The sequence below is a fragment of the Microtus pennsylvanicus genome, chromosome 1 (assembly GCF_037038515.1).
Source record: "Microtus pennsylvanicus isolate mMicPen1 chromosome 1, mMicPen1.hap1, whole genome shotgun sequence".
Lineage (NCBI taxonomy): Eukaryota > Metazoa > Chordata > Mammalia > Rodentia > Cricetidae > Microtus > Microtus pennsylvanicus.
The window spans coordinates 72,207,739-72,228,303 of record NC_134579.1 but is presented as its reverse complement, the minus strand read 5'-3'; the positions used below and the strand labels follow the sequence as shown (position 1 = coordinate 72,228,303).

At 39.1% G+C, this 20,565-nt stretch overlaps 1 protein-coding gene across 4 annotated transcripts; it reads right to left on the bottom strand.

Moving 5' to 3' along the window:
* Positions 1-613: 613 nt before the first annotated feature.
* On the bottom strand, positions 614-20,246 carry Tra2b (transformer 2 beta homolog). 4 transcript variants are annotated; one of them, XM_075968057.1, is made up of 10 exons: positions 20,037-20,245; positions 13,794-14,191; positions 9,465-9,598; positions 8,332-8,494; positions 6,422-6,610; positions 5,193-5,308; positions 3,331-3,414; positions 2,699-2,758; positions 1,825-1,898; positions 614-1,604 (listed from the first exon to the last, which is right to left on the bottom strand). In XM_075968057.1, the coding sequence occupies exons 4-10, from the start codon at positions 8,362-8,364 to the stop codon at positions 1,594-1,596; spliced, it is 567 nt and encodes a 188-aa protein (XP_075824172.1). In that variant the 5' UTR covers positions 8,365-8,494; positions 9,465-9,598; positions 13,794-14,191; positions 20,037-20,245; the 3' UTR covers positions 614-1,593. The 4 variants fall into 4 exon arrangements, with proteins under 4 accessions (XP_075824172.1, XP_075824165.1, XP_075824156.1 ...); XM_075968050.1 differs by having other exon boundaries at positions 13,916-14,191; XM_075968041.1 differs by lacking the exon at positions 13,794-14,191 and having other exon boundaries at positions 20,037-20,246.
* Positions 20,247-20,565: the final 319 nt, after the last annotated feature.

Here is a 20,565-nt window from a genome sequence, read left to right as displayed (position 1 = left end):
AAGTTAATGGAGATGTAGGAAAACTCTAAGGCAACAACAATAGGTCCTCACATAGGCTTGAACTCAGGCACTGTCATGTTAGTATCTAGTTTATCTGAGTCAAACATATTCTACCCATGGATGCTACAGTATGCAGCACATTATGAAAATCTTGGACATTCTATAATATAACCTGGAGCTAAAGAGTTACAGGCTAGCTATACTTATTAACAGTCTTAAATAGAAACAAATGCTGGTACTAAAAACATGCTTTGAAAAATAATCCCAGCACTCAGCAGGCAGAAGCAGGGTTCAAGGTCAGCCTGGTCTAAAAGAGCTAGTTCCAGGACTGGCTCCAAAGCAACACAGAGAAACCCTGTCTCAAAAAACCAAAAAAAAAAAAGAGAAAAGAAAAAGAAAAATAGATAGTTATTTAATACAACCTCAGCCCCAAAGAGGAATCTTCACTGCAGTATCGACTTGGCTAATATATTTGAGAAATACATTTTTCCAAAACAGCACACAGTATGGTATCTTGAAGAAAAAAACAATATTGCACTAAGCACTAAATAAACCATAAGACTTTAGTTACAATAAAGTTAAAAAGAAAGCCAACACTTCTTTGTAAACCAAGTTGCATTAGCAATTTTTCTCTTTGCCTTTATTTAAACAGTTCTCAAAACATTTGAGTGAATTGGGCCTCCTCTGGTAAGCAAAGGACCTGAAAATAATATTTAAAAAATGAACAGGCAGTCTTCATCAGTTCATCCATGACACAGGTGTGGTGATCCCTTCTCTCATTCCAAACTTTGAAGCACCCAGTATTTTCATATAGTCTAAGCTAGAAGAACAAAAGTACATTTGTGGTGGAATGTATTGTCGTCACTTGTTGATAATTAGTTGAAATACCATCATCTCTTTTGTAACAAACAGCCTTTTAAAGACATGTATCTGAAGCTCTTATTCCCTGCTCTATATAATACAGATTACATAAAGGCTGACAAATCCACATTAATGTAAGCATTAAGCATTTGCTGTATGGAAAGATTTTTGTTCTAATACTAGCAGCACAGAGTTACAGCGTATTTTTACACTTAATTGCAAGTATATTGAATATGGCAAGTTTCATGGACTCCCGAAAGAAAACGAGTATCTTTATTTTAAAATATTTTACTGGAAACTTAAAAATGGTTAAGCATTGATATTTAGAAAGAAAAGTAAAAATCAAACTTGTTTATTGTTGCTTTTTGCCATTTGGTAGCATTTTACACACAGGCTTCGATCTTCAGAATACCCTGGATTCAGTAGAAAAACCTTTTAAATGAAGTTTTGTACAATAGAAACTTCTCAGCAGTCAAAATTTGGACTGTAAAAAAATACATGCAAAACATACTTTTCTGAAAACACTTAACTTTGAACAAAGCACCGAACTACACAAATGCAGAATGAAAACAGCATTTCAACTCCACCAAAAGTAGTCATCATAAAAGGTGTAAAAGTCACCTAACTTCACTAGGCACTGTTCACTTTTTAAACAGGAGACAATAGAAAATATTGTCCACAAACAATATCCCAGCTCTATGGCAGGTTTCAGAAAGTCTTCAACTTCATGCTTTAATAGCGACCTGGAAAGAAAACAAAACCTCTGTCAATGTTTGGGAATCAAGTCTCTCACATGAATAAGAAATTTATTCAAACATTAGATGTATACACATCCATATTTATCATCTAGCTGTCACAGATTAAACTATGACCAATGAGGACAGAACCACGTGGACTTCCAATTTATAAAACAGTTACAAATCACATTATAAGAGATGAATAAAACTAATCAAGGTAACTTACGAGGTGAGTATGATCGCGATCTGGAACGTGACCTGTATCCTCCACGGCTGTAGTAAGGAGAAGGTGACCGCCTTCTGTAAATAAATAAAGACTGTGTATATCTACATCTAGGTAATAGATGGGCTAATAACATGAGGCCAAACTTTTGCTGGTTGGTTCTCAAGCTGGGAGGTTCCAATAAACCTTCAAGTGTAGTGTATTACGCTAAAAGTATCTTAAAGCTCAATTTTTAATTTCCATGAACCCTTTACATTGTCCATTGAGAACTATTATGAACTTTAAAAAAACCAAATCATATGGCCAGAGAGATAGATGGCTAACGTTATGAGCATTCACTACTCTTGCAGAGAACTCAGGTTCAATTCCTAGCACCCACATGGTGGCTCAAAATGTGAGGCCATCTTGTCTCCAAAGAAACAAAGTATGCATGTGGTAGACATAAAAATGCAGATGCATTAAAGGTGGTGGCATACACCTTTAATCCCAGCATTCAGGAGGCAGAGGCAGAGGCAGGTGAATCTCTTTGAGTTCAAGGCCAGCCTAGTCTACAAGAGCTAGTTCCAAGACAGCCAGGACTGCAGAGAAACCCTGTTTCAAACAAAACAAAACTCCAAAACACTGGCTAAATACACATATAAATTAATTTAAATAAAAACAAAACAAAAAGCAAGGCCAGACACGGTAAGGCATGCCTTAAATCTCAGAACTTGGGAGGCAAAAGCAGAATCTCCAAGTTCCAGGTTACAGAAATCCCGTCTCTAGTCAAAACAAAACGCAATCTTCACGGTGTCACTTAGAGAACAGTTGCGCTTAAGTATCAGGCAAACATTTTACAAGTATTTTGTTACTCAGACTTTAACAGAAATTTACACACCTGTAAATTTGATCCCTGTCTTGAGCAGCTCTCCATCCGCCTCCTCCTCCACCACCTCCTCTATAAAAACAGAAAATTGTTTTTAGTTAAAACAATTGCAACAAGAATGGACAAAACCCTGTTTTGTAGTTAATGTGTTAAAGAGTTCTTCCTGAATGGCACAGTTGCTCTCAATAAAGACTTCTCAGTCCCAAGTGCTACTTAACACACTAATGCTTAAAAGGGAAAAATGCCATTTTGTTAAAATTCTGGACATCAAATATTAAAGACTTAGTTCCACAGAAAAAATTAAACACACGGTCTATAGTTAAACAGAAGTTTCTGCTAAAGGCTTTTAGAATTACTTGTTGCTGTTGCCTTGATACTTTACCATCTGAATTAAATACCCAGAACCCAAGTAAAAGCCAAAGATTGACCTCCATACGTGTATAAAGTCAAGTTTCATCTTTGTATTAGCACACCAAGTTTAATGTCTCATTTGTATTTAACAATTAGGCAAGCATCCAACTACACAGCAAATTAGACAAATGTCTAAAGTTTTGGTTTAAATTGCAGCTATTTCTTACATTTTAAAATTTTAGCTGTTTTGTGCTGCTGTAAATGAAGTGTGAATGAACTCCTACACAGCTTACCTGTATGACCTGCTGTAATAGTCCCGGTCATCATAACCCCGATCATATCCTCTGTCATAATAATCGCGGCGGCGTGAGCTGCCACTGTGAACAACATAGCTTTTAATAATTCATCATCCTCATTCGTTGGCCACAACTTTTGCTATTAAAATTTGATCCTGATAACAAACCTCTTTTAAGTATCATTACTTAAAATTTTTTCTATACAGTTCTTATCAGTATTATCCATGTTTTCTTTTTCCTTGTTTCAGATATGTATATCCTTATGTATGTAACCTTCTGGTTTTAGAGGCACAAAAATCCAACGACTTTCTATAAAACTGTTAGGCATATTGGCACACATCTTTAATTCTAGCACCAAAGAGGCAGAAGTCTGTGAGATTGATGCCAGCCAAGGCTTTCTGGTGATATCCTGCTTTTTCTTTTTTCTTGGAGGTGAGGGATTTGGTGGTGGTGGTGGGGGAATTGGGGGACAGGGATTCTCTGTGTAGTCCTGGCTGTTCTTGATGAATTCAGAGATGCCCTGCCTTCCAAATGCTGTGATTAAAGGCATTTTTGCCACCACTGCTGGGCTGAGAACCTGCCTTTAAAAGGTTTTTCCTTTAATCTTTCTTTTTTTTTTTAGACTCAGTGAGTAAAACGCTTATGAACAGGACTACCTAAGTACTCACCTCAAATTCCACGCCAGGTGCCTGTTTCTAAGGCTAGATGGTATGTACAAGCAGAAATTTCCAGAAGTTCAAAGCCAGATAGGCTGGAGCAGTGAACATAAACCCACTTTAAAGCAATATGAAAGGTGAGGGAATGAACACAAAGGTTGCTCTGTCCTCCATATATGCCACCTGTCTATGAGCTCACCCAAACGCTCATATACATACAAAATATTAACTGGGTGAAAACACAACACAACTCACATAAAGATGGAGAGAACACAGGAAGATGTCTTTTAACATCTGCCAACGGACCCCCCCCATTTGTTATAATAATTTTATTTAGAGGTTTCTGAGATGGCTCAATACATTATAGGTATGAGGTCTTAAATAGGCCCCCTCATCATCCAAAGTATGGTGATAGAAAGGCCAGAGACTCTCTGTAGCTAGTTAGCAACCTCTGGATTGATACACTGTCTCAAAGTCTAAAATGATACCCAAAAATCAGAACCCAGTCTTTGTAGAGAAGCACTAGACAGCAACTGATAAACATTCACAACTGATTAAAATGTATACTAAATGGAACATCAGTACCAACCAACCCCCCCCTCCAGGTTCAAACACCAGGGACAGAAAGATTCTGAAGTCATAGATTAGGAAGATGTACAATGGTACAGCTTGAACATGACTCAACTCATGAGTGAACAGCAGTTACCTGCACCAGTAAACATTCTAGCACCCACCCCTAACTCAAGGAACTAGATACAGCTGGAGAAGTTGGTTTAAGTAGTGTGACAATGGTAGGATGACCATAACGACGCAGCACATGGCTAACACCCATGAAGCATGAGTGTACTAACTGGTCTGAGTACACTGAAGGGGAGGAGGGGGCATAAAAACGGTAGAGAGAGATCCGTGGAGGAGTTGGAGACATTAACAGCCAAGTGCTAGGTAATGGAGCTTACAGCCTGTCAACTGAGATAATCTCCAGAACCCATGTAAAAGTCTAAGAAAGGAATAGATGCCACAAAGGTGTCCTCTAAATCTTACTTGCATGTGGCTGTGCAGGTACACAATATTTTTTAAAGGAATTTCTTCTAAAAAGATAAAGAGATTGATGGGGGAAAAGACGGAGGAAGACAGCCAACATGTGCCTCTAGAACATTCAAGTACCCAACCACACATATACACATATAAAGAAGGTAAACTTACTAAGTAGGTCTCCCCATGTAAATTCCTGGTGTTGGGGTATGGGGCCTTTTTGTGATAGAGAAATCGACCCTAATTCGACGTCCATCAAGCTCCATTCCATTGGCACGTTCTTTAGCCTTAAAAAGAAATAAATTGTTACATACATCCTGAATAATTGTCTCTTAATTATCTTACAGCTATTTAATGAAGACTAAAGGGACTTTCCATCAGGTTTCCTAATATTTTTATAGAAGTTTGGCCATAAAAAAACACCTAAATTAAATGGGTTACTCCCTCTACTACAAATTCGCTTTCTAAAAGTAGTCATAAAAATAAAAAAGGATAAACACCATAGCAGCTGACCCACAACATATTTATTACAACTACATACAAATTTAGGGGAACTTAGCTAATCCATTGGTCTCTAACATCCTAAGAGTTGGGATTATACACACTACATCACACCATTTATGAAAGCCAGATTTCAATGTCTATACTTGCTGAACACAGTCCAAATGCTCTTCTTTACCTATGGCCATTTGGTATGGGAAGAAATAAAAACAAACTTGTTTATATTCTGATTCAAAATGCCTGTTGTGGGAGCCAAACATCTCTAAAACGCAGCCTGGATCTAATATTAGTTACATATCCCCCCTCCGCCCACTAAAATGAGCACAGACTGAAGTTCACAGAACTGGCTGCTTTTCAAGACCTGTATTCAATTCCCAACACCCACACTAGGAGTCATCACAACTGTCTGTAGATCAAGTTCCAGGGGATCCAGTGCCCTCTGCTGGCCTTCACAGACACTACATACATAGTGCAAAGACATTCATGTAGGCAAACACCCACACGCACAAACTTAAAATTTAAAATAGCTCAGTGTATTATTCTTTGCCAAAATATCTTTAGGGTTCACTTTTTATAACACAGCATTACAGAAAAAGCAAGTAATGTGTTTGGAATTTACTTCAAAATGCTTTTAGCCTAGAAACAGTACCTTCCTGAAGAAAGTACTAAGACCACCAACTCAAGTCACACTTGCTTGTTTTGTTTTTTTGCAATGTAAGGCTGAGAGCAAGTTCAGAACATCACTGAATTCAACATGTTCCAAGCGGAATTTTTTTTTAATTCCTCCAAAGAACAAAAACTTAAAACTATAGTTGTATGCCTTAGATCTTAAATCTATAATATAAAACCAGAAATTGCCTGGTCAGTCAGAACAGAAGTACAAGTAAATATTTACTTACTTCCTTGGCATCATCTACATTTTCAAAATATACAAAGGCAAATCCTCTTGAGCGTCTAGACTGCTGGTCATACACAATAGACACATCAGCAATGGGGCCGTATTTAGAGAACACTTCTCTCAGGTCTCTTTCTGTGGTGTACAAGCTCAATCCGAACACCCCAAGACAACAGTTGGGGTCAGGATTTGCCTAGAAAACAAACAGATTTTAAAATCTGAAAATTTTACATAGATCTTAAAGAGGGTAAGTGGACAAGGTAAGGATAACTAACTAGAATATAACATAAAAAAACAATTATTAGGATGATAAATTAGATCAAGCACCACTGCATCTTACAAAACACTGTGGCATACAGTGATAACCACAAAGGGTAGGAAATCCCATAAGGGAACTAAATTAAATTCAACCCTAAAAACAGAGAGGAGGATCATTAAGAGATTCTGTTCTGATTTTTTGTTGTTGCGTTTGAGGTTTGGAGCTCAGCTTAGATAATACTCATCAGGGAATTTATTCTAAGGGGGAAAAAAAAGATAGGCTGTTTTGTTTTAGTCTGGAGCTCATGCAACCCAGGGTGACCAAAATCTCACAGGTATCTCAACTGTGAGATTACACCAGCTAGAATTGCCAAAGAGGGGTATAGCTGAATCTCAGGAAATATCCCTCTGCCCATTCTTGGTTGGCATACTCTCCCCTTCTGTTCACTGGAAACTTATTCCTGGGCTCCTTAGACACAAACCAACTCCTTCAATTGTCCTGACATCTATGTGTACCCCTTGGCACATGCCCCCTCAATCATGAATACACAAATGCAAAAAATAAATAAATCAAGTAGATTTTTAGAGATCAACCTGGTCTACTCTGAGTTTTAGGACAGCCACAGTGGCACAACACAGTGAGAGCTTATCCCCAAAATGGAAACAGCCAGGTGATGGTGGTGCATGCCTTGAATCCCAACATTTGGGAGGCAGAAGCAGCTCAGCATGGTCTAACAGGGTGAAAGCCAAGGCTACACAGAGAAATCCTGTGGGTGTAGGGTAGATGCATCACCATCACTATTAATATCAAAGAAGGAAAACAACCAAAAGATACTTAACAAGAATGTCATATTTTGCATAGCTGTGCAAGGATAGGTTGGAGTAAATAACTGGAATAAGAGTGTGCATTATGCATCTATGGAACAGAAGGAATAATTCTGCCTTGGGTTCTGCATTGAAGAATCCACCAATCTCAGAAGGAAATTAAGTGTTGGTGGGTACAATAAGGGTGTCACAACTGCAGTTAGACCTCCCACCTAACTAGCAGCACATGTTAACAACTGCGTACAGAACTTTTGTTTTTTTGAGTATTTTAAGTAATCACATATAAAATTTAAATGCAAACTAAGCACATTAGTAATGTTACTAAAAGATAAGGATGATGGTGCCAAGACTTCAAACTAAAGATGAAGCAAACAGTTAAGCTTCATAAATTTGTGGGCTTTTTCATTAATTCTTCTTAATGTCTAGCAATTGAAACAGATAAGGGGAACTATATTACATATTAAGTGATTATAGACAAACACACATGAAACCCAAGAAAGTGCAACAAATTACTTTAGCAGCTATCATTAGTAAAATAAATTTATAAACGTTACAAGCATTCCAGCCAAACATTAAGGAACTTAAAAAAAAGTTCCAGTAATTTTACATAGAACAAACTTATTAGGTAGGAAAATTACATACTAATAAAAACACTTCCATTTCTAGAAGCAGAAGCTAAAACTCCACCGTCAAAGTAAAGAGACCAGGTAGTACAATGTTTCAAAAACGTCTTCAGGCTGGGATGGGACCTCGGTGGTTTGATCTGCCTCGTGTACATAAATAATAACCTGGGTTCAGTCCATAGCACTCCAGAAAACTTTCCCATCTTACCCGATTCCCAACATGACGCCTTCGAGTGGACATGGGAGAATGGCTGTGGCTGTGCCGCCTGCGATAATCTCGGCTGTAAGACCTGCTCCGAGATCGTCTATGGGAGCGGGATCGCGATCGTGACCTTGTATAATGCCTTCTAGAACTTCTTCTGGATCTAGACCTGCAAGATAGAACTTGAGGTTATGACTAAAATAACAGAAAAAAAATAGATAACCTTTCAATTTCTTTATTACTCTATTCTAGAGTTAAATTCCAAACAGAGGACATAGTTCATGATAAAAAAAATTACCCCCATCTAATCATTTTTATTTTGCCAAGCAAGCAAAGTCAAGAACAAAAAAAAAAAAAAAAAGGCTCCCTCTCACTATTTTTTCCAAAATAACATTAAGAAAAATTTGAAGTTAAGGATATTTAAAGTTCTGAAAACTGGACCGTACTACATGTTTGGTTTGTGCATGCCTTTTTAACCTTTTATCCTCTATTTCTGTATTTCCTATTATGCCAACTATTCATTTTGGCCAATTAACAAAAGCCACTATATTTATCTCTTAATTAAGGCAGTGGTGGCCTGTGCCTTCAATCCTAGCACTTGGGAGGCAAAGGCAGGTGGATCTCAACCCTGCCTAAAAAAAAAAAAAGAAAGAAAAAAGAAAAAAGCAAGCAAGCAAACAAGCTTTGGGCTGGAGAGATAGCTCAGTAGTTAGGAGCGCTTGCTGCTCTTCCAAAACCCACATGGTAGCCAGCTCACAACTGTAACTCCAAGATCTGACACCCTAACACAGACATTCATGCAGGCAAAACATCAATGCACATAGAAAATAATTAAATTCGTGGCTTTTGAGTAAAGTAAAACATAAAGGGGTCACCAAAACCAGAATGCACTGATAGATGAAGTACTGGTGCTATAAGCAGCCAAAGTTCTAAAGTTAAACATAATCTACTCAAGTCAACAAAAGATCTGAACCCTGACCCCAGAAGCCCACATTGTTTTAGTCTTCTGGTTCCCATTTCTAATATCAACATTAAATAGACCAATAAATGAACACATCCTTTACTTTCTTTAGCTTAACAAATCACACTAATTTCAGAGCAGGGTTAATAGAAAGAGATTTCAAAATAGTCTTACTTACCTAGATTCAGATCTGGACCGTGACTTTGACCTAGAACGTCTTGAATCTTCCTTGGAGCGAGACCTTGCAGGGGTGTGCCGTGCAGATTTCCCGGATCCGTGAGCACTTCCACTTCTGGAAGCAGAACGGGATTCCTACACGCAGATGTCAAAAGTTTTAATTTGTATACTTCTGAAGAAGCTTTAAAAATAAACAAGCTTCTGTGAGATAAATGGCCAAGGAGAACAATCCTCTTTCAAAGATAAGAAAACATGTGATGGCAGGAATCGAGTATACCTGGTATAATAGTTTCATCGCTTCAACTTACATCAATTAGTTCTTCCACAAGAATTACCTAACTCCACTCCCCTAAAAGGTTTCAAAGTCAGATTGTTTAAAGAACTACCGAAGTATTACATTTGGGAATTATTACTACATAAGAGTGGGAAAGAACTTTAGTTAACTATGAAGCCTAGTCTACTCCAGTCAAGCAACAATCAAAACAAAATCCCTTCAAGTTATGATTTTTTAAATGAGGGGCAAAAATAAAATAGTTTAGGATAATCTTGTGTTTCAAGTTTGGAAGGTAGAAAAAAAATCTAAAAGACTAGCTAATGGACAGGAAATGGCTAAGATAGTTTTCAATGCCTGTTGAGACCTCTTACAAAACTCAAGAGCAAACAAAAGGAACTAACAAAAGCAAGACAGCAAATTGCTAAGAGCAGAAAAGGTGCCAAAGATCCACAGCTTTCTTGGCTACAATGGCAAGAGCCAAGGCAAAATCAAACAGGAGACCAAGAAAAAAAAGAAATAATATGTAAAAGGCACATTAAAACAAAGATAAAACCAGGAACTTTCAGCTCAGGAAAATCTCTGTAGATGCCTAGGCAAATACCATGGACTCCTGTTTATTAAATGGGAAGAGACAGTGTTCATTCCCCAGACAACTAAGCTTTCACTATGACAAAACCTTTTAAGGCAAAAATGAAAGGCACAGTCTAGTCAATTGTTCTTAAGATATAGCCACAGCTAAGAAGAAAGCAAAGCTAAAAGGGCACGAATCTCAAAAATCACTTCCAAGTATTTTAGAATCCAGACTATGATTTACATACAGAATAAGGAAGACAATTTAGAGCATTCCTCCTCAATGCTCAGGACACAAAAATATGCATTTTATATGCAACATAGAAGGGAGGAACCTCAAGTAAATGGATGAAGACAACCGCAAGAATGAGCAGCTTTCCAGGCCCCAAATAATCTAGAAAATACTTCAAGGACACACTAAAGCATGGTTGTGATTTAACATGTGACAGATAACTTACCTCTCTACCAGAACTTCATCCCCCAAGGAATAGCTATAGATTAAAATAAGGCACGTGTGACTCAGCTGCCTTTAATACCACAATACAGTTTAGGATTCACTGCTCGTAGTGGGGAGAGACTACCCCAATTAACCAGCCATTGGATTTCAGCATCTAATGTTCAAGCAAAATGTTCAGCAAGGCAATTTACATCTCACTTTCTTCTTGGTCAACAACAAAAGACAACCTTATAGTGTAGCTTTTGTCATCTTTAAGAGAAAACAGAAGGGACTAGAAAGTTAATAAAAATGCATTTATTCAAATTAATACCTTACAGAACAATTAGAAGCTTTAACGAAAACAAAATGAAAAATTTTGCCAGAAGAGATTATCACTGCCACATGGCACATTAAAAAAAAAAATCACTGTAAGGTAAATTTGTCTGTGAATAAAAGAGGTACAAAAGTTCCTGGGAGCCGGAGAGATGGCTCAGCGGGTAAGAGCACTGGCAGCTCTTTTGAGGTGTTGAGTTCAATTCCCACAACCACATGGTGGCTCACATCCTATATATAATCCTGATGCCCACTTCTGGCATGTAGGTGTACATGTGGATAGAGCACCATATACATAAATCCTCAAAAAGACTGTTGCTTCTTTTTAACCAAAGTTTTATTCCAAACTGGGATGCCTCAGCTATCTCTCTGCTAAGAGAACAGAAATTTCTAGAATGGGAAATTAGATGAGGAAAGTTTCTTCTTAAAAGTCAAGTCTAGTAGAGGGGGTTGGAGAGATGGCTCAGAGGTTAAGAGCATTGCCTGCTCTTCCAAAGGTCCTGAGTTCAATTCCCAGCAACCACATGGTGGCTCACAACCATCTGTAATGGGGTCTGGTGCCTTCTTCTGGCCTGCAGGCATACACACAGACAGAATATTGCATACATAATAAATAAATGTTTAAAAAAAGTCTAGTAGACTAAGGTGTCTCAACAAACGTCTTGGAAAGTTCCCAAGACTTTTTTTTTAACTCAGCCTCCAAATCTAATAGGTATGTCCCACGTGTACTTTTTGAGCAACAATTTCTTAAGATTAAAAATGAGTGGAAACACAAAAGATCCCCTTTGCCTGTATACTGGCACTGTTGGGCAAGCTGGGGGGGGGGCTGGGAAAGAACCCACAAAAAACTACCTCTAAAAACTTTGCCAGCTAATCCTTTGTTAGTTAAATCCTTCCAATTATGTAGATATCTATAAAGGTGAGAAGAAAATATAAAGGATTTTGTGTGAAGAAATGAAACCGGTGATTAGCTAAATAAAAAGTTCTATACTAATCGTAAACCTTAAAGCACTAACAATTCTATAAAACCAGCCAGGAAAGTCCTTTACAACTGAGTGACAAAGCCATAGAGAACTCTACAAAAATAACTATACCGTGGATGGCCAATGCCGAAAAAGCACCAACAATGACAGAAATTCTCCCCCAAAAATGCTCAAATCTTAGTCATTTTAACTAATGCATAACCAATATATAACAGGTCAAGTTCAAAAACAAAATCTCAAGCAGCCTGTAGCTCCTCCTATATTGAGAGCAGCATCTCAGAAGTATTAAATCTTTCCTTACAGTAGTTCATATGCAGCACTAAACAGCTTTTAGTTTGTGTTAGGCACCCTAATCCTAAAAAGCAAAAATACATGTAAGTTTAATTAAGCCCCACAAACTCAATGTCAGAAGTTAAATCTTTCTATGATTCTTTGGCAAAGTAATCTTCCCTGTATTGCAAGTAAAATTCCAACCCCCATTTCAGCCCTGTTTTCCCTGTCAACAACAGGATTTAAAAGCACCCTCACCGATCATAGGAGACACCTTCTGAAAAGGAAAACAAAACAACAGATGGGAAACTTTGCTAACTAACATCAACATTTTCACTTTAAGTATATCCACTTGGGACCATATGGAAATTCAAATCCCCTTTAAACTTGAGTAGTAACATAAAATTGACATTATTTCACCATTATCTGACAATTAGTTTTACAAAGCAACAAAAACTGTCTGCTATAAATGAAAACTGTATTCTCCTAGCAAGATACAGAAACAAGGAAAGAAGCACAAGTAAAAAGCACTGACAACAGGCTAAAGTGTACCAACAACACATGCACCCTTCATGAAAGGTCATTTAAATAATTTTCTCCAATAGCTCTAACGACCCGACAACACTCAGAATAAGTTATTATTTCAAGATGATAACCTTTAATATTCTGCACGGAGCAGGCAATTATTGGTTGTCTGCTATTGATTATGGGTACTTGTTAACATGCTAATCATCTAACTATATAATCAGTCAAAACACAGAAAAGAATTGCATTGGTTTTCTTTTCGGTTGAGGTAGCACACACACTAGAAGAAAACCATGTTTAAGATGATCATTATAATGAACTAAAGATAGGGAAAAAGGCAACAAAGTAGCAGCAACCACTTCGCTTTGAATTAGCTATCATACTTGCATGACCCATCTAAGGGAGGCTCTATCATACTTAAGCAAAACCCCTTATAATTCAGTTGGAACAGGCATGCAACAGAATATACAGAACATCCTTATTTGGCACATGTAGATCTCAACATTAGGACTTAAGTGGTTATAGCTTTCCACCAATATGTGGAAACCTAATCCTTTCATTACAATAAAACAACCATGTTAGATGTTTTGCTTGGATTTTGAGGGTTTAGTCCCATTACTACGCTGGTGACAGTCTTGAAATTTTTCCAGTAGAAAATGTTCTACTATACACTGTTCAGCATCAAAGCAGAAACCATCATCAGTGCATTTTAAGAGTCCAAAGGGTGGCTAAGTAACAGACCACCAGTTCCAACTCATACTCACTCTTGCCCCAGAACTAGCAGAGTATAATAGGTGAAAAGTCTAAGTAAGGGAAGATGGGAGGCCAACTAGTATTCCCCAGTGGATTAGCAACTGCTTCCTGCTATTCGACTTAAATAGTTTAAAAATAACTATTGCATTTCCATCATTTGACTAAGCAGTTAAAAATTAGAATTACCTAATTTAAACGATTCCCTTGGAAGTCACTTCTTTACCCTGTATATATTTTCTTCTATTAAACAAATAATGCATGCATGTTTAGCAAAATATACAGGGACACATAAACAGACTAGTAATTACTTAGCGTAGTGCTTTCTGATTCCAGATTACTTCTTATCTTAACTTCATTTTTATTTCTTTTCTTCATTCTTCCGTTTCAAATTCTGACTTCTTTCATCTTCCCCACTTCACACAAATTGCTCAATATTCTACAAGTGGGACTTCTGGTCTGATAATTAGCATGCATTCTTTCTTTTATTTTTTCAAATTTCAGCTTCACTTATTCCTGAGCTTCAAATACTCATTTATAAAACTTGTCAAATGACGACTTCCGCATTTTCCTTCTTCAACATTAACCTTAATAGAAAAAGAACAGGATGAAGAATATTTTAAAACTCCAGGATAAAATCCAGTGCCAAAACTGAAACTAGAAAAAAAATTCCCTTTTGTAGTTTTGGATTTAAAAAATACTAAAATATGCAGCTCAAAAAACTGAAACTACATAGTTTCCTGTTGGTATATGGTAATCATTTCTATATTCCATATAAATTTATCATGCTTAACATGAATGTGAAGTGCGACACTGAACATTTACTGTTCATTAAACAATTTTACAAATTGTAATCACAATTCACACTTCTTATTGTATTCAAGAGAAAATGCTAAGTGTCAAAAGCACATTTCTAGTCAAAAAGTGACACATTTCAATACAAAAGTGCAAGAAAGAAAAGCATGGACAACTCATCTGCACAATGACAAAGGCTGGGTTGAACGTTTACAGTACTGTGACTTGCCTAGACAAGAAATGCATAATTCCACATTACTGTTTACTTGAAAGAACATTGTTAGACAATGTCAGCAAACCTGACAACTGAATCTGTCCAACCCACCCTTGAAAACTCTGTATTAGTTTAATTACTAAATTTAGAACTAAAATCCTGATACTAAATAAAATTATCTACTACATGCCAACAGCTATAAAGAAAAGTAGAGCAAACTTGATTCCAACAGTGGTTATATCCAAAGAATTCTGTTGTAAAGTTTTCCCCTCTATTAGCAAAACATCAGTCTTCTGGATGTCCAAAGGAGAGAACTTACTTGAAAGGTGGCAAATTATGAGAAAATTATGGCTAACCTCCTCAAATTATTAAAAAAGCCCACTTTAGCAGATTAGTGAAGTTTAATTCTAATACTGGGACACTAAGTAAAATACTGTCCCAGTAAAACAATCTAGTTTTCCTTGTTACCCTGCTAAAATATTTCTGAATGCTCTTTTACTGTCTATTTCCTCTTACATTCTTCTGGTTTGAAAGAGGGGAGAAAAAAGAAAAATTTCCTAAAAAAATAAAAAAGACAAGTCTTTATTGTTGGCATAGGCAACCATGGGTATAGAAGTATCTTTTCCAAGGAAAAGCCTGATTTCCAGACTAATTTTAGAGTTAACTACTGTTTGTTTAATCTGGGGACATTTTAGAATGGCTATTTAGGGGAGTCACAGTAATTGGTTTTCTTGTAAGATCCATCACTAAAATGTAATGGGAAATGTTTACTGGCAGCACAAATGTAATCATGGAATCAGAATGCCCAAGCACGTTTCATTAGTGCCTGGCCTCCCTAAAGGTTATTTATATATAGATAGATACAGGGCTTAGATTCAGAAGACAAAAAAAGCTTTAGTAGGTACCAGGACTTTTTCAACATTAAGGCCACTTTGGTACTGCTACATTCATTAACACTTTCTAATCTTTCTCCTATATACTAAGAACAAAACCACTGCTAGACAATTTGTATTAACTCAGCTAAACTCAAGCAACTACATAAAACTACAAGATCAACTATTGGGTCAACATACATTTGGTTAAAAAAAGGATCATACTTAGAAAAAAATCCACATCACTGGGGGACTAGTTTAATAACTGGCAATGAATGAAATGAGTAAAGAAAAACTACACCGTTACAGAAAAGGTCAACACTAAAATGGATTAAGGGCTTTTTTTGGAGACAGGGTCTCATATAGCCCAGAATAGTGTCTATATTGCCAAAGTCACTCTATTGCCAAAGGATGATGGCCTGATTCTCCTGCCTTCACCTCCCAAATGCTGAAGAAAATTTCCGAAGGGTTGAAGGTGAGAACCTGAGGACATAACTACACCAGATCTAAAGTAGATGCTTTTTGTAATCCTGCAAAAATACCAAACCCTTAAATTTCTTTTGATCACACATTTTCCATCAAAAGCACATATATGCATTTTTGTCTGAAATTTCTTATCTACTATCTAAGCAAAAATTTTATTGCCAGGCCCCTCCAAACATGAAAATCCACACCAATTAATAACCTGAAAATAGCCTCCAAAATCAGTTCAAAATAGTGATTTGAGAATTTGCTGTAATCAATTTTGACCTGACAAAAAGTTAACACTAAATGATGACAACACCTAATTCTATATGGCCCACATCCTACAATAACCTATGTAAAAAAGTACTCATTCCTAAAATAATCACTATACCTTATTAGAAAACAACAGCTATGTCCAAATATTAATCAACAAAACAATGCTGGACACATACACTATAACGCTAATCTCTGACTTGGCCAAATTAAGTTTGAAAGCATTCATGTTTATTGTGTAGGTTTGGGGCTTTACTGAAAAGGAAAAAGGCTATACAAACAAGACCAATTCCATTAACACCTCTCAGTTTCTGAACTCCCCTTCAAGCTTTCAAGGAAACCAGTACTTACCTTGTAAAACCATTTGTAATTTCATCTTAGAAGTATCACTTTCTATTTTGATAATATCCACAACATTAAGCATTCTTATTTAAATCAAAGAAAATGATTCAACCAGAGACTTATGATGAAAAAACTAGTGATTTTCGTAAACTTAATTCAACCCTTCATTAAAATTACGTGTAAAGGCTACAATTACTTTAGAAATAGAAGTTTTGGCTATAAAAACCTGAATTTAAGAGTTAGGGGATAAACACAAGGAAAACACAAAGACATCATGGGATTGCTTAAGAGGAAAAAAAGTAGAAACTGAGAAGCAATTTGGTGGAGTAGTATCCAGAAGCTGCTCCTTGTTTAGGTTCCAAACATACTACACTAATACTGCTTTATCAGAGTATCTGCTAACTCCAAACTACTCTAATCTCTTGCTACTGTGGTCATAAAACAGCCCAACAAAAACATTTTCTGGCTTGTATAATTCTAGATTCTCAGGACTCACATGCATAATCTCAACGAGGTAAGAATTTTAAACTAATTAGAAGATCAAAATTCACAAGTCTCACACCCTATACTAGGAACACTATTGGGGTCTTAAATATTAAAAGAGTGGCCGTTTTTCCTTCAAAGAAAAGGTTCTTTACAAAATGAGCAATTTTTAATAAAAGTACTGGAAGAAATGAGTTTTTAAGCCAACTTTAAAATTGGCAAAAAAAAAAAAATCCAAAAACCCCAAATCCTACAAGTAACAAAGGATAAGGAACACACTCTGCAAAAGAGCTAAAATGCTAACATCCATCCAATAAACTTGTGCCCAAACCAAGCACAATTTATTTCACACCCTAGGAAAGAAACATCTTTGAAAGGGGGTTGAGTGAATCCTGAAGTGAGTGTCCACATGAAGACAAATAATCACTGACATTCCAGGTAGCTTAAAAGATGTATTCTGTGCACATTAAAATAGCTTGTGTCTATGGGCCTAGAAGACAATGAAACTTATTTCCAGGTTTCCAAAGATGGTTGGTTATACCAGGCATATCCAAGACTATTTACCTTAAACATTTTTCACACTTGGAAGGTGAACAAATCAGATTTGGCCAAGCTACTTTGCAGTTATGTCAGTGAATGAAATCCAGGGGACTTGAGCTACCTTGCATTATGTTTGTGTATGAGCCTTACATGGCAGGCAAGCATTTTCTTACCAAGTTATACAACCAGTACTTAAACTACCCCTTATTCCTTGGGGGAAAATGTTTAGCCTTGCTAAGTAATTCAGGATTATAACTGAATCTGGATCCAGGACAAGTAGCCAGTATTTACAAACCTGTAACATTCTGCCCTGCTTACCTTGCAGTGTTTTTGTCTCTGAACTTTTTTGGCAAGCCTTAAGTTCAGCTAAGTGTTTCCAATTATCCGAAGATTCCAATAGAGAGCAAAAAACACCAAGGAAAATGTGTATGTGTGTAAGTATAGGGCTGAAAAATTGGAACAGCGCTGAAGAGCACCACCTACTCTAAAGCACGTTCTTAAAGAGAATGGAGGTTTGCTTCCCAGCACCCAAACCAGGTGGCTCACAATCTGCATTTGGACATTTGTACACGTGGGCCACACAAACTCAGGAATTATGCACATGAAAAAATTCTTTGTGTTCTACAACTTCCAAGTTTAGAAACACAGAAAGTCATTTTATTCTCCAATTAAATAAGGACTGCCGAATGTGGTTGGTTCACACCTTAAACCGTAACACTAGCTAGGCAGGCAGTGGCTGAGGTCAAGACCGGACTGGTCTACCTTACCAAGTCCCAGGACAGACAGGGACACGGAGTGACCCTACCTCAAATAAATACTCAAAAACCATCTTGTTAGTAGAAATAGAAATAACACTTTAAATTAACAGGGGAAACAGTTTCCCAGCTCTTTCAAAATGGTACCCATTCTTCAATCGCTTTCTTCGGGGAGCAATATATATACACGAAAGCTAATTTGAAAATTTTTCATGGACATGATGATGTATACCTATTTAATCCCAAAACAACAAACTACTTGCTTTAATTCTAAACACAGACTAATTTATCATTACATGCCAACTTTGGGTGGCAAGACCTCATGGCATGTGTGGATGGGATACAGAGAAGTTTGAAAGGATTTAAAACAAAACGGGGTCTGAGTTCATAGTGCAGTAGTAAACGCGGGCCCAGGCTCCATTTCCATTATCAGGAAAAAACAAAGCCTAATTCCTCCCTCGTTTCCTTCCTTGGAAAAGCTCTAAAATGACAAGGCACAAATTGGTAACACTGGACTTAAAATGACCTTGGGATAAGAGGCTCATCTCGGTAAAGGTCTGATCAGTACTAAAAGACCTGATCAGTTCAAGCTATTCTGCCTTGGTCCCGAGTTTACCATGTGGGAGGCCTACCGTCAAGACATTTAGAAGTTTACTAACATACTTAGCAGACTACAAGCAGAGTATGATCTACTCCTGTAAACTCTGTGAAAAAAATGTTAAGTCCCGGGGCGGAAAACAACTGCTCTTTATGGTGCTTCTAAGCGGGAGTTTTCTTTTCTTTTTTTACCACTATACTAACAAGGACTAAGCGGAGTTTTCAAACTGCAATTACTCTCGCTCACTAAGCCATGCAATGCCTTCCTATCTTGCTGGGATAATACTCCACCGCCACAGCACATGCGCTTTGTGTAAGCTCTGGGAACGGATAAATCCAGGCCCGTTAGAGACAATCTCATCTACCTCCACCCAATTACACCCTTAGGAGGGGGAAGCTTAAAAAAAATAAAACACGTGATGCCCAGAGCTAGCGCCGTGGATTGTCGCCACCGCTCGCTCCTTCCCAATCCCGCACAACCACGCTAATGACCTTGCGTTCTGCTCCAGCTCAGGCCCCGACCACGAAGAAACCGCCCCAGCACAAAGCATCGGGGCCCCCGACGCCCCCCCGCCGTTTCCGTGCCCAGAGGCCCCGGAGAGGCTCGCTCTCCGCCACCCGTGCACCCGCCCGACTCCCAGGCCCACGTGGCTCCTCCGCGCTTTCCCCTGCAGCCCCGGGAGAGGCGGCAGGGCCGGGCCGTCAGGACCCGCGGCGGCTCCGCCATTTTGTGCTTCTGGCAGCGCGCCCAGCCCGCGAGCCCAAGATGGCTGCGGCACGGCTTTGCAGGAGCGCAACGGCGAAATTAGATCCCGCTCCCATCCCCCACCGCCGAGGGAACGCCGCGGCCATTTTTAATCTTCCCCAACCCCCACCTCCTAACGGAAGAAAAAAAACCCCAAAAACCGGTCGCGGCGGGTACGAGGCCCACGGCCCGCCGGCGGCCTCCCTGGCGACTCGAGGCGGCGTCCATCAGGCCCTCCGGCGCCCCGGCTCCCGCTCGCCGCCAGACTCCCGCTGCCCGGCCGCAGAGGCCCGCAAGGCCTGGGGAGAGAACAAGGGGAGACCGCAGCCGCCCGCGCCCCCCCGCGCGTACCCGCTCGCCGTAGTTCTGCTCGCCGCTGTCGCTCATGACTCCGGATGGCTGTCACCGCTGCTGGCCTGGACGGAAGCTGTCAGGCTCCTGCTTTCTCTACGGAGGCCCCGCCGCAGCCTCTCGCGAAGTCGCACTCTGAGAGCCGCCCAAGGCCGACGCGCTCCGCACCTCCTCCGCGCCGCTCTCCCGCCGCCGGACGTGACGCGACGCTCTTTAAGCGGGCCCCGCTCGCTCCCCAGAAGGCGCGCTTTCCCGGCCCCGCCCATTCCGCGGGGCTGGCCAATTGCTTGCTCCGGCAGGGGCGCTTCCCGCACCGGATGTGACGTCTGACGCCCCGCCCCGCTCGCTCTGACCCACCCCCTAGAGCCCGGCCGTGGCGTGGCGGGAAAGCGAGCGTAAGCTGGTGGGCGTCTGCGGTGGTCACCAGGGGACACCACGAGGTCACCAGCCGTGCCTCGGTTGTTTCTGGAACTTTCCAGGGAACCGTCCTGGCTGGAAGGAGACAAGAGAGGGCTCCGCGCCCTTCCAT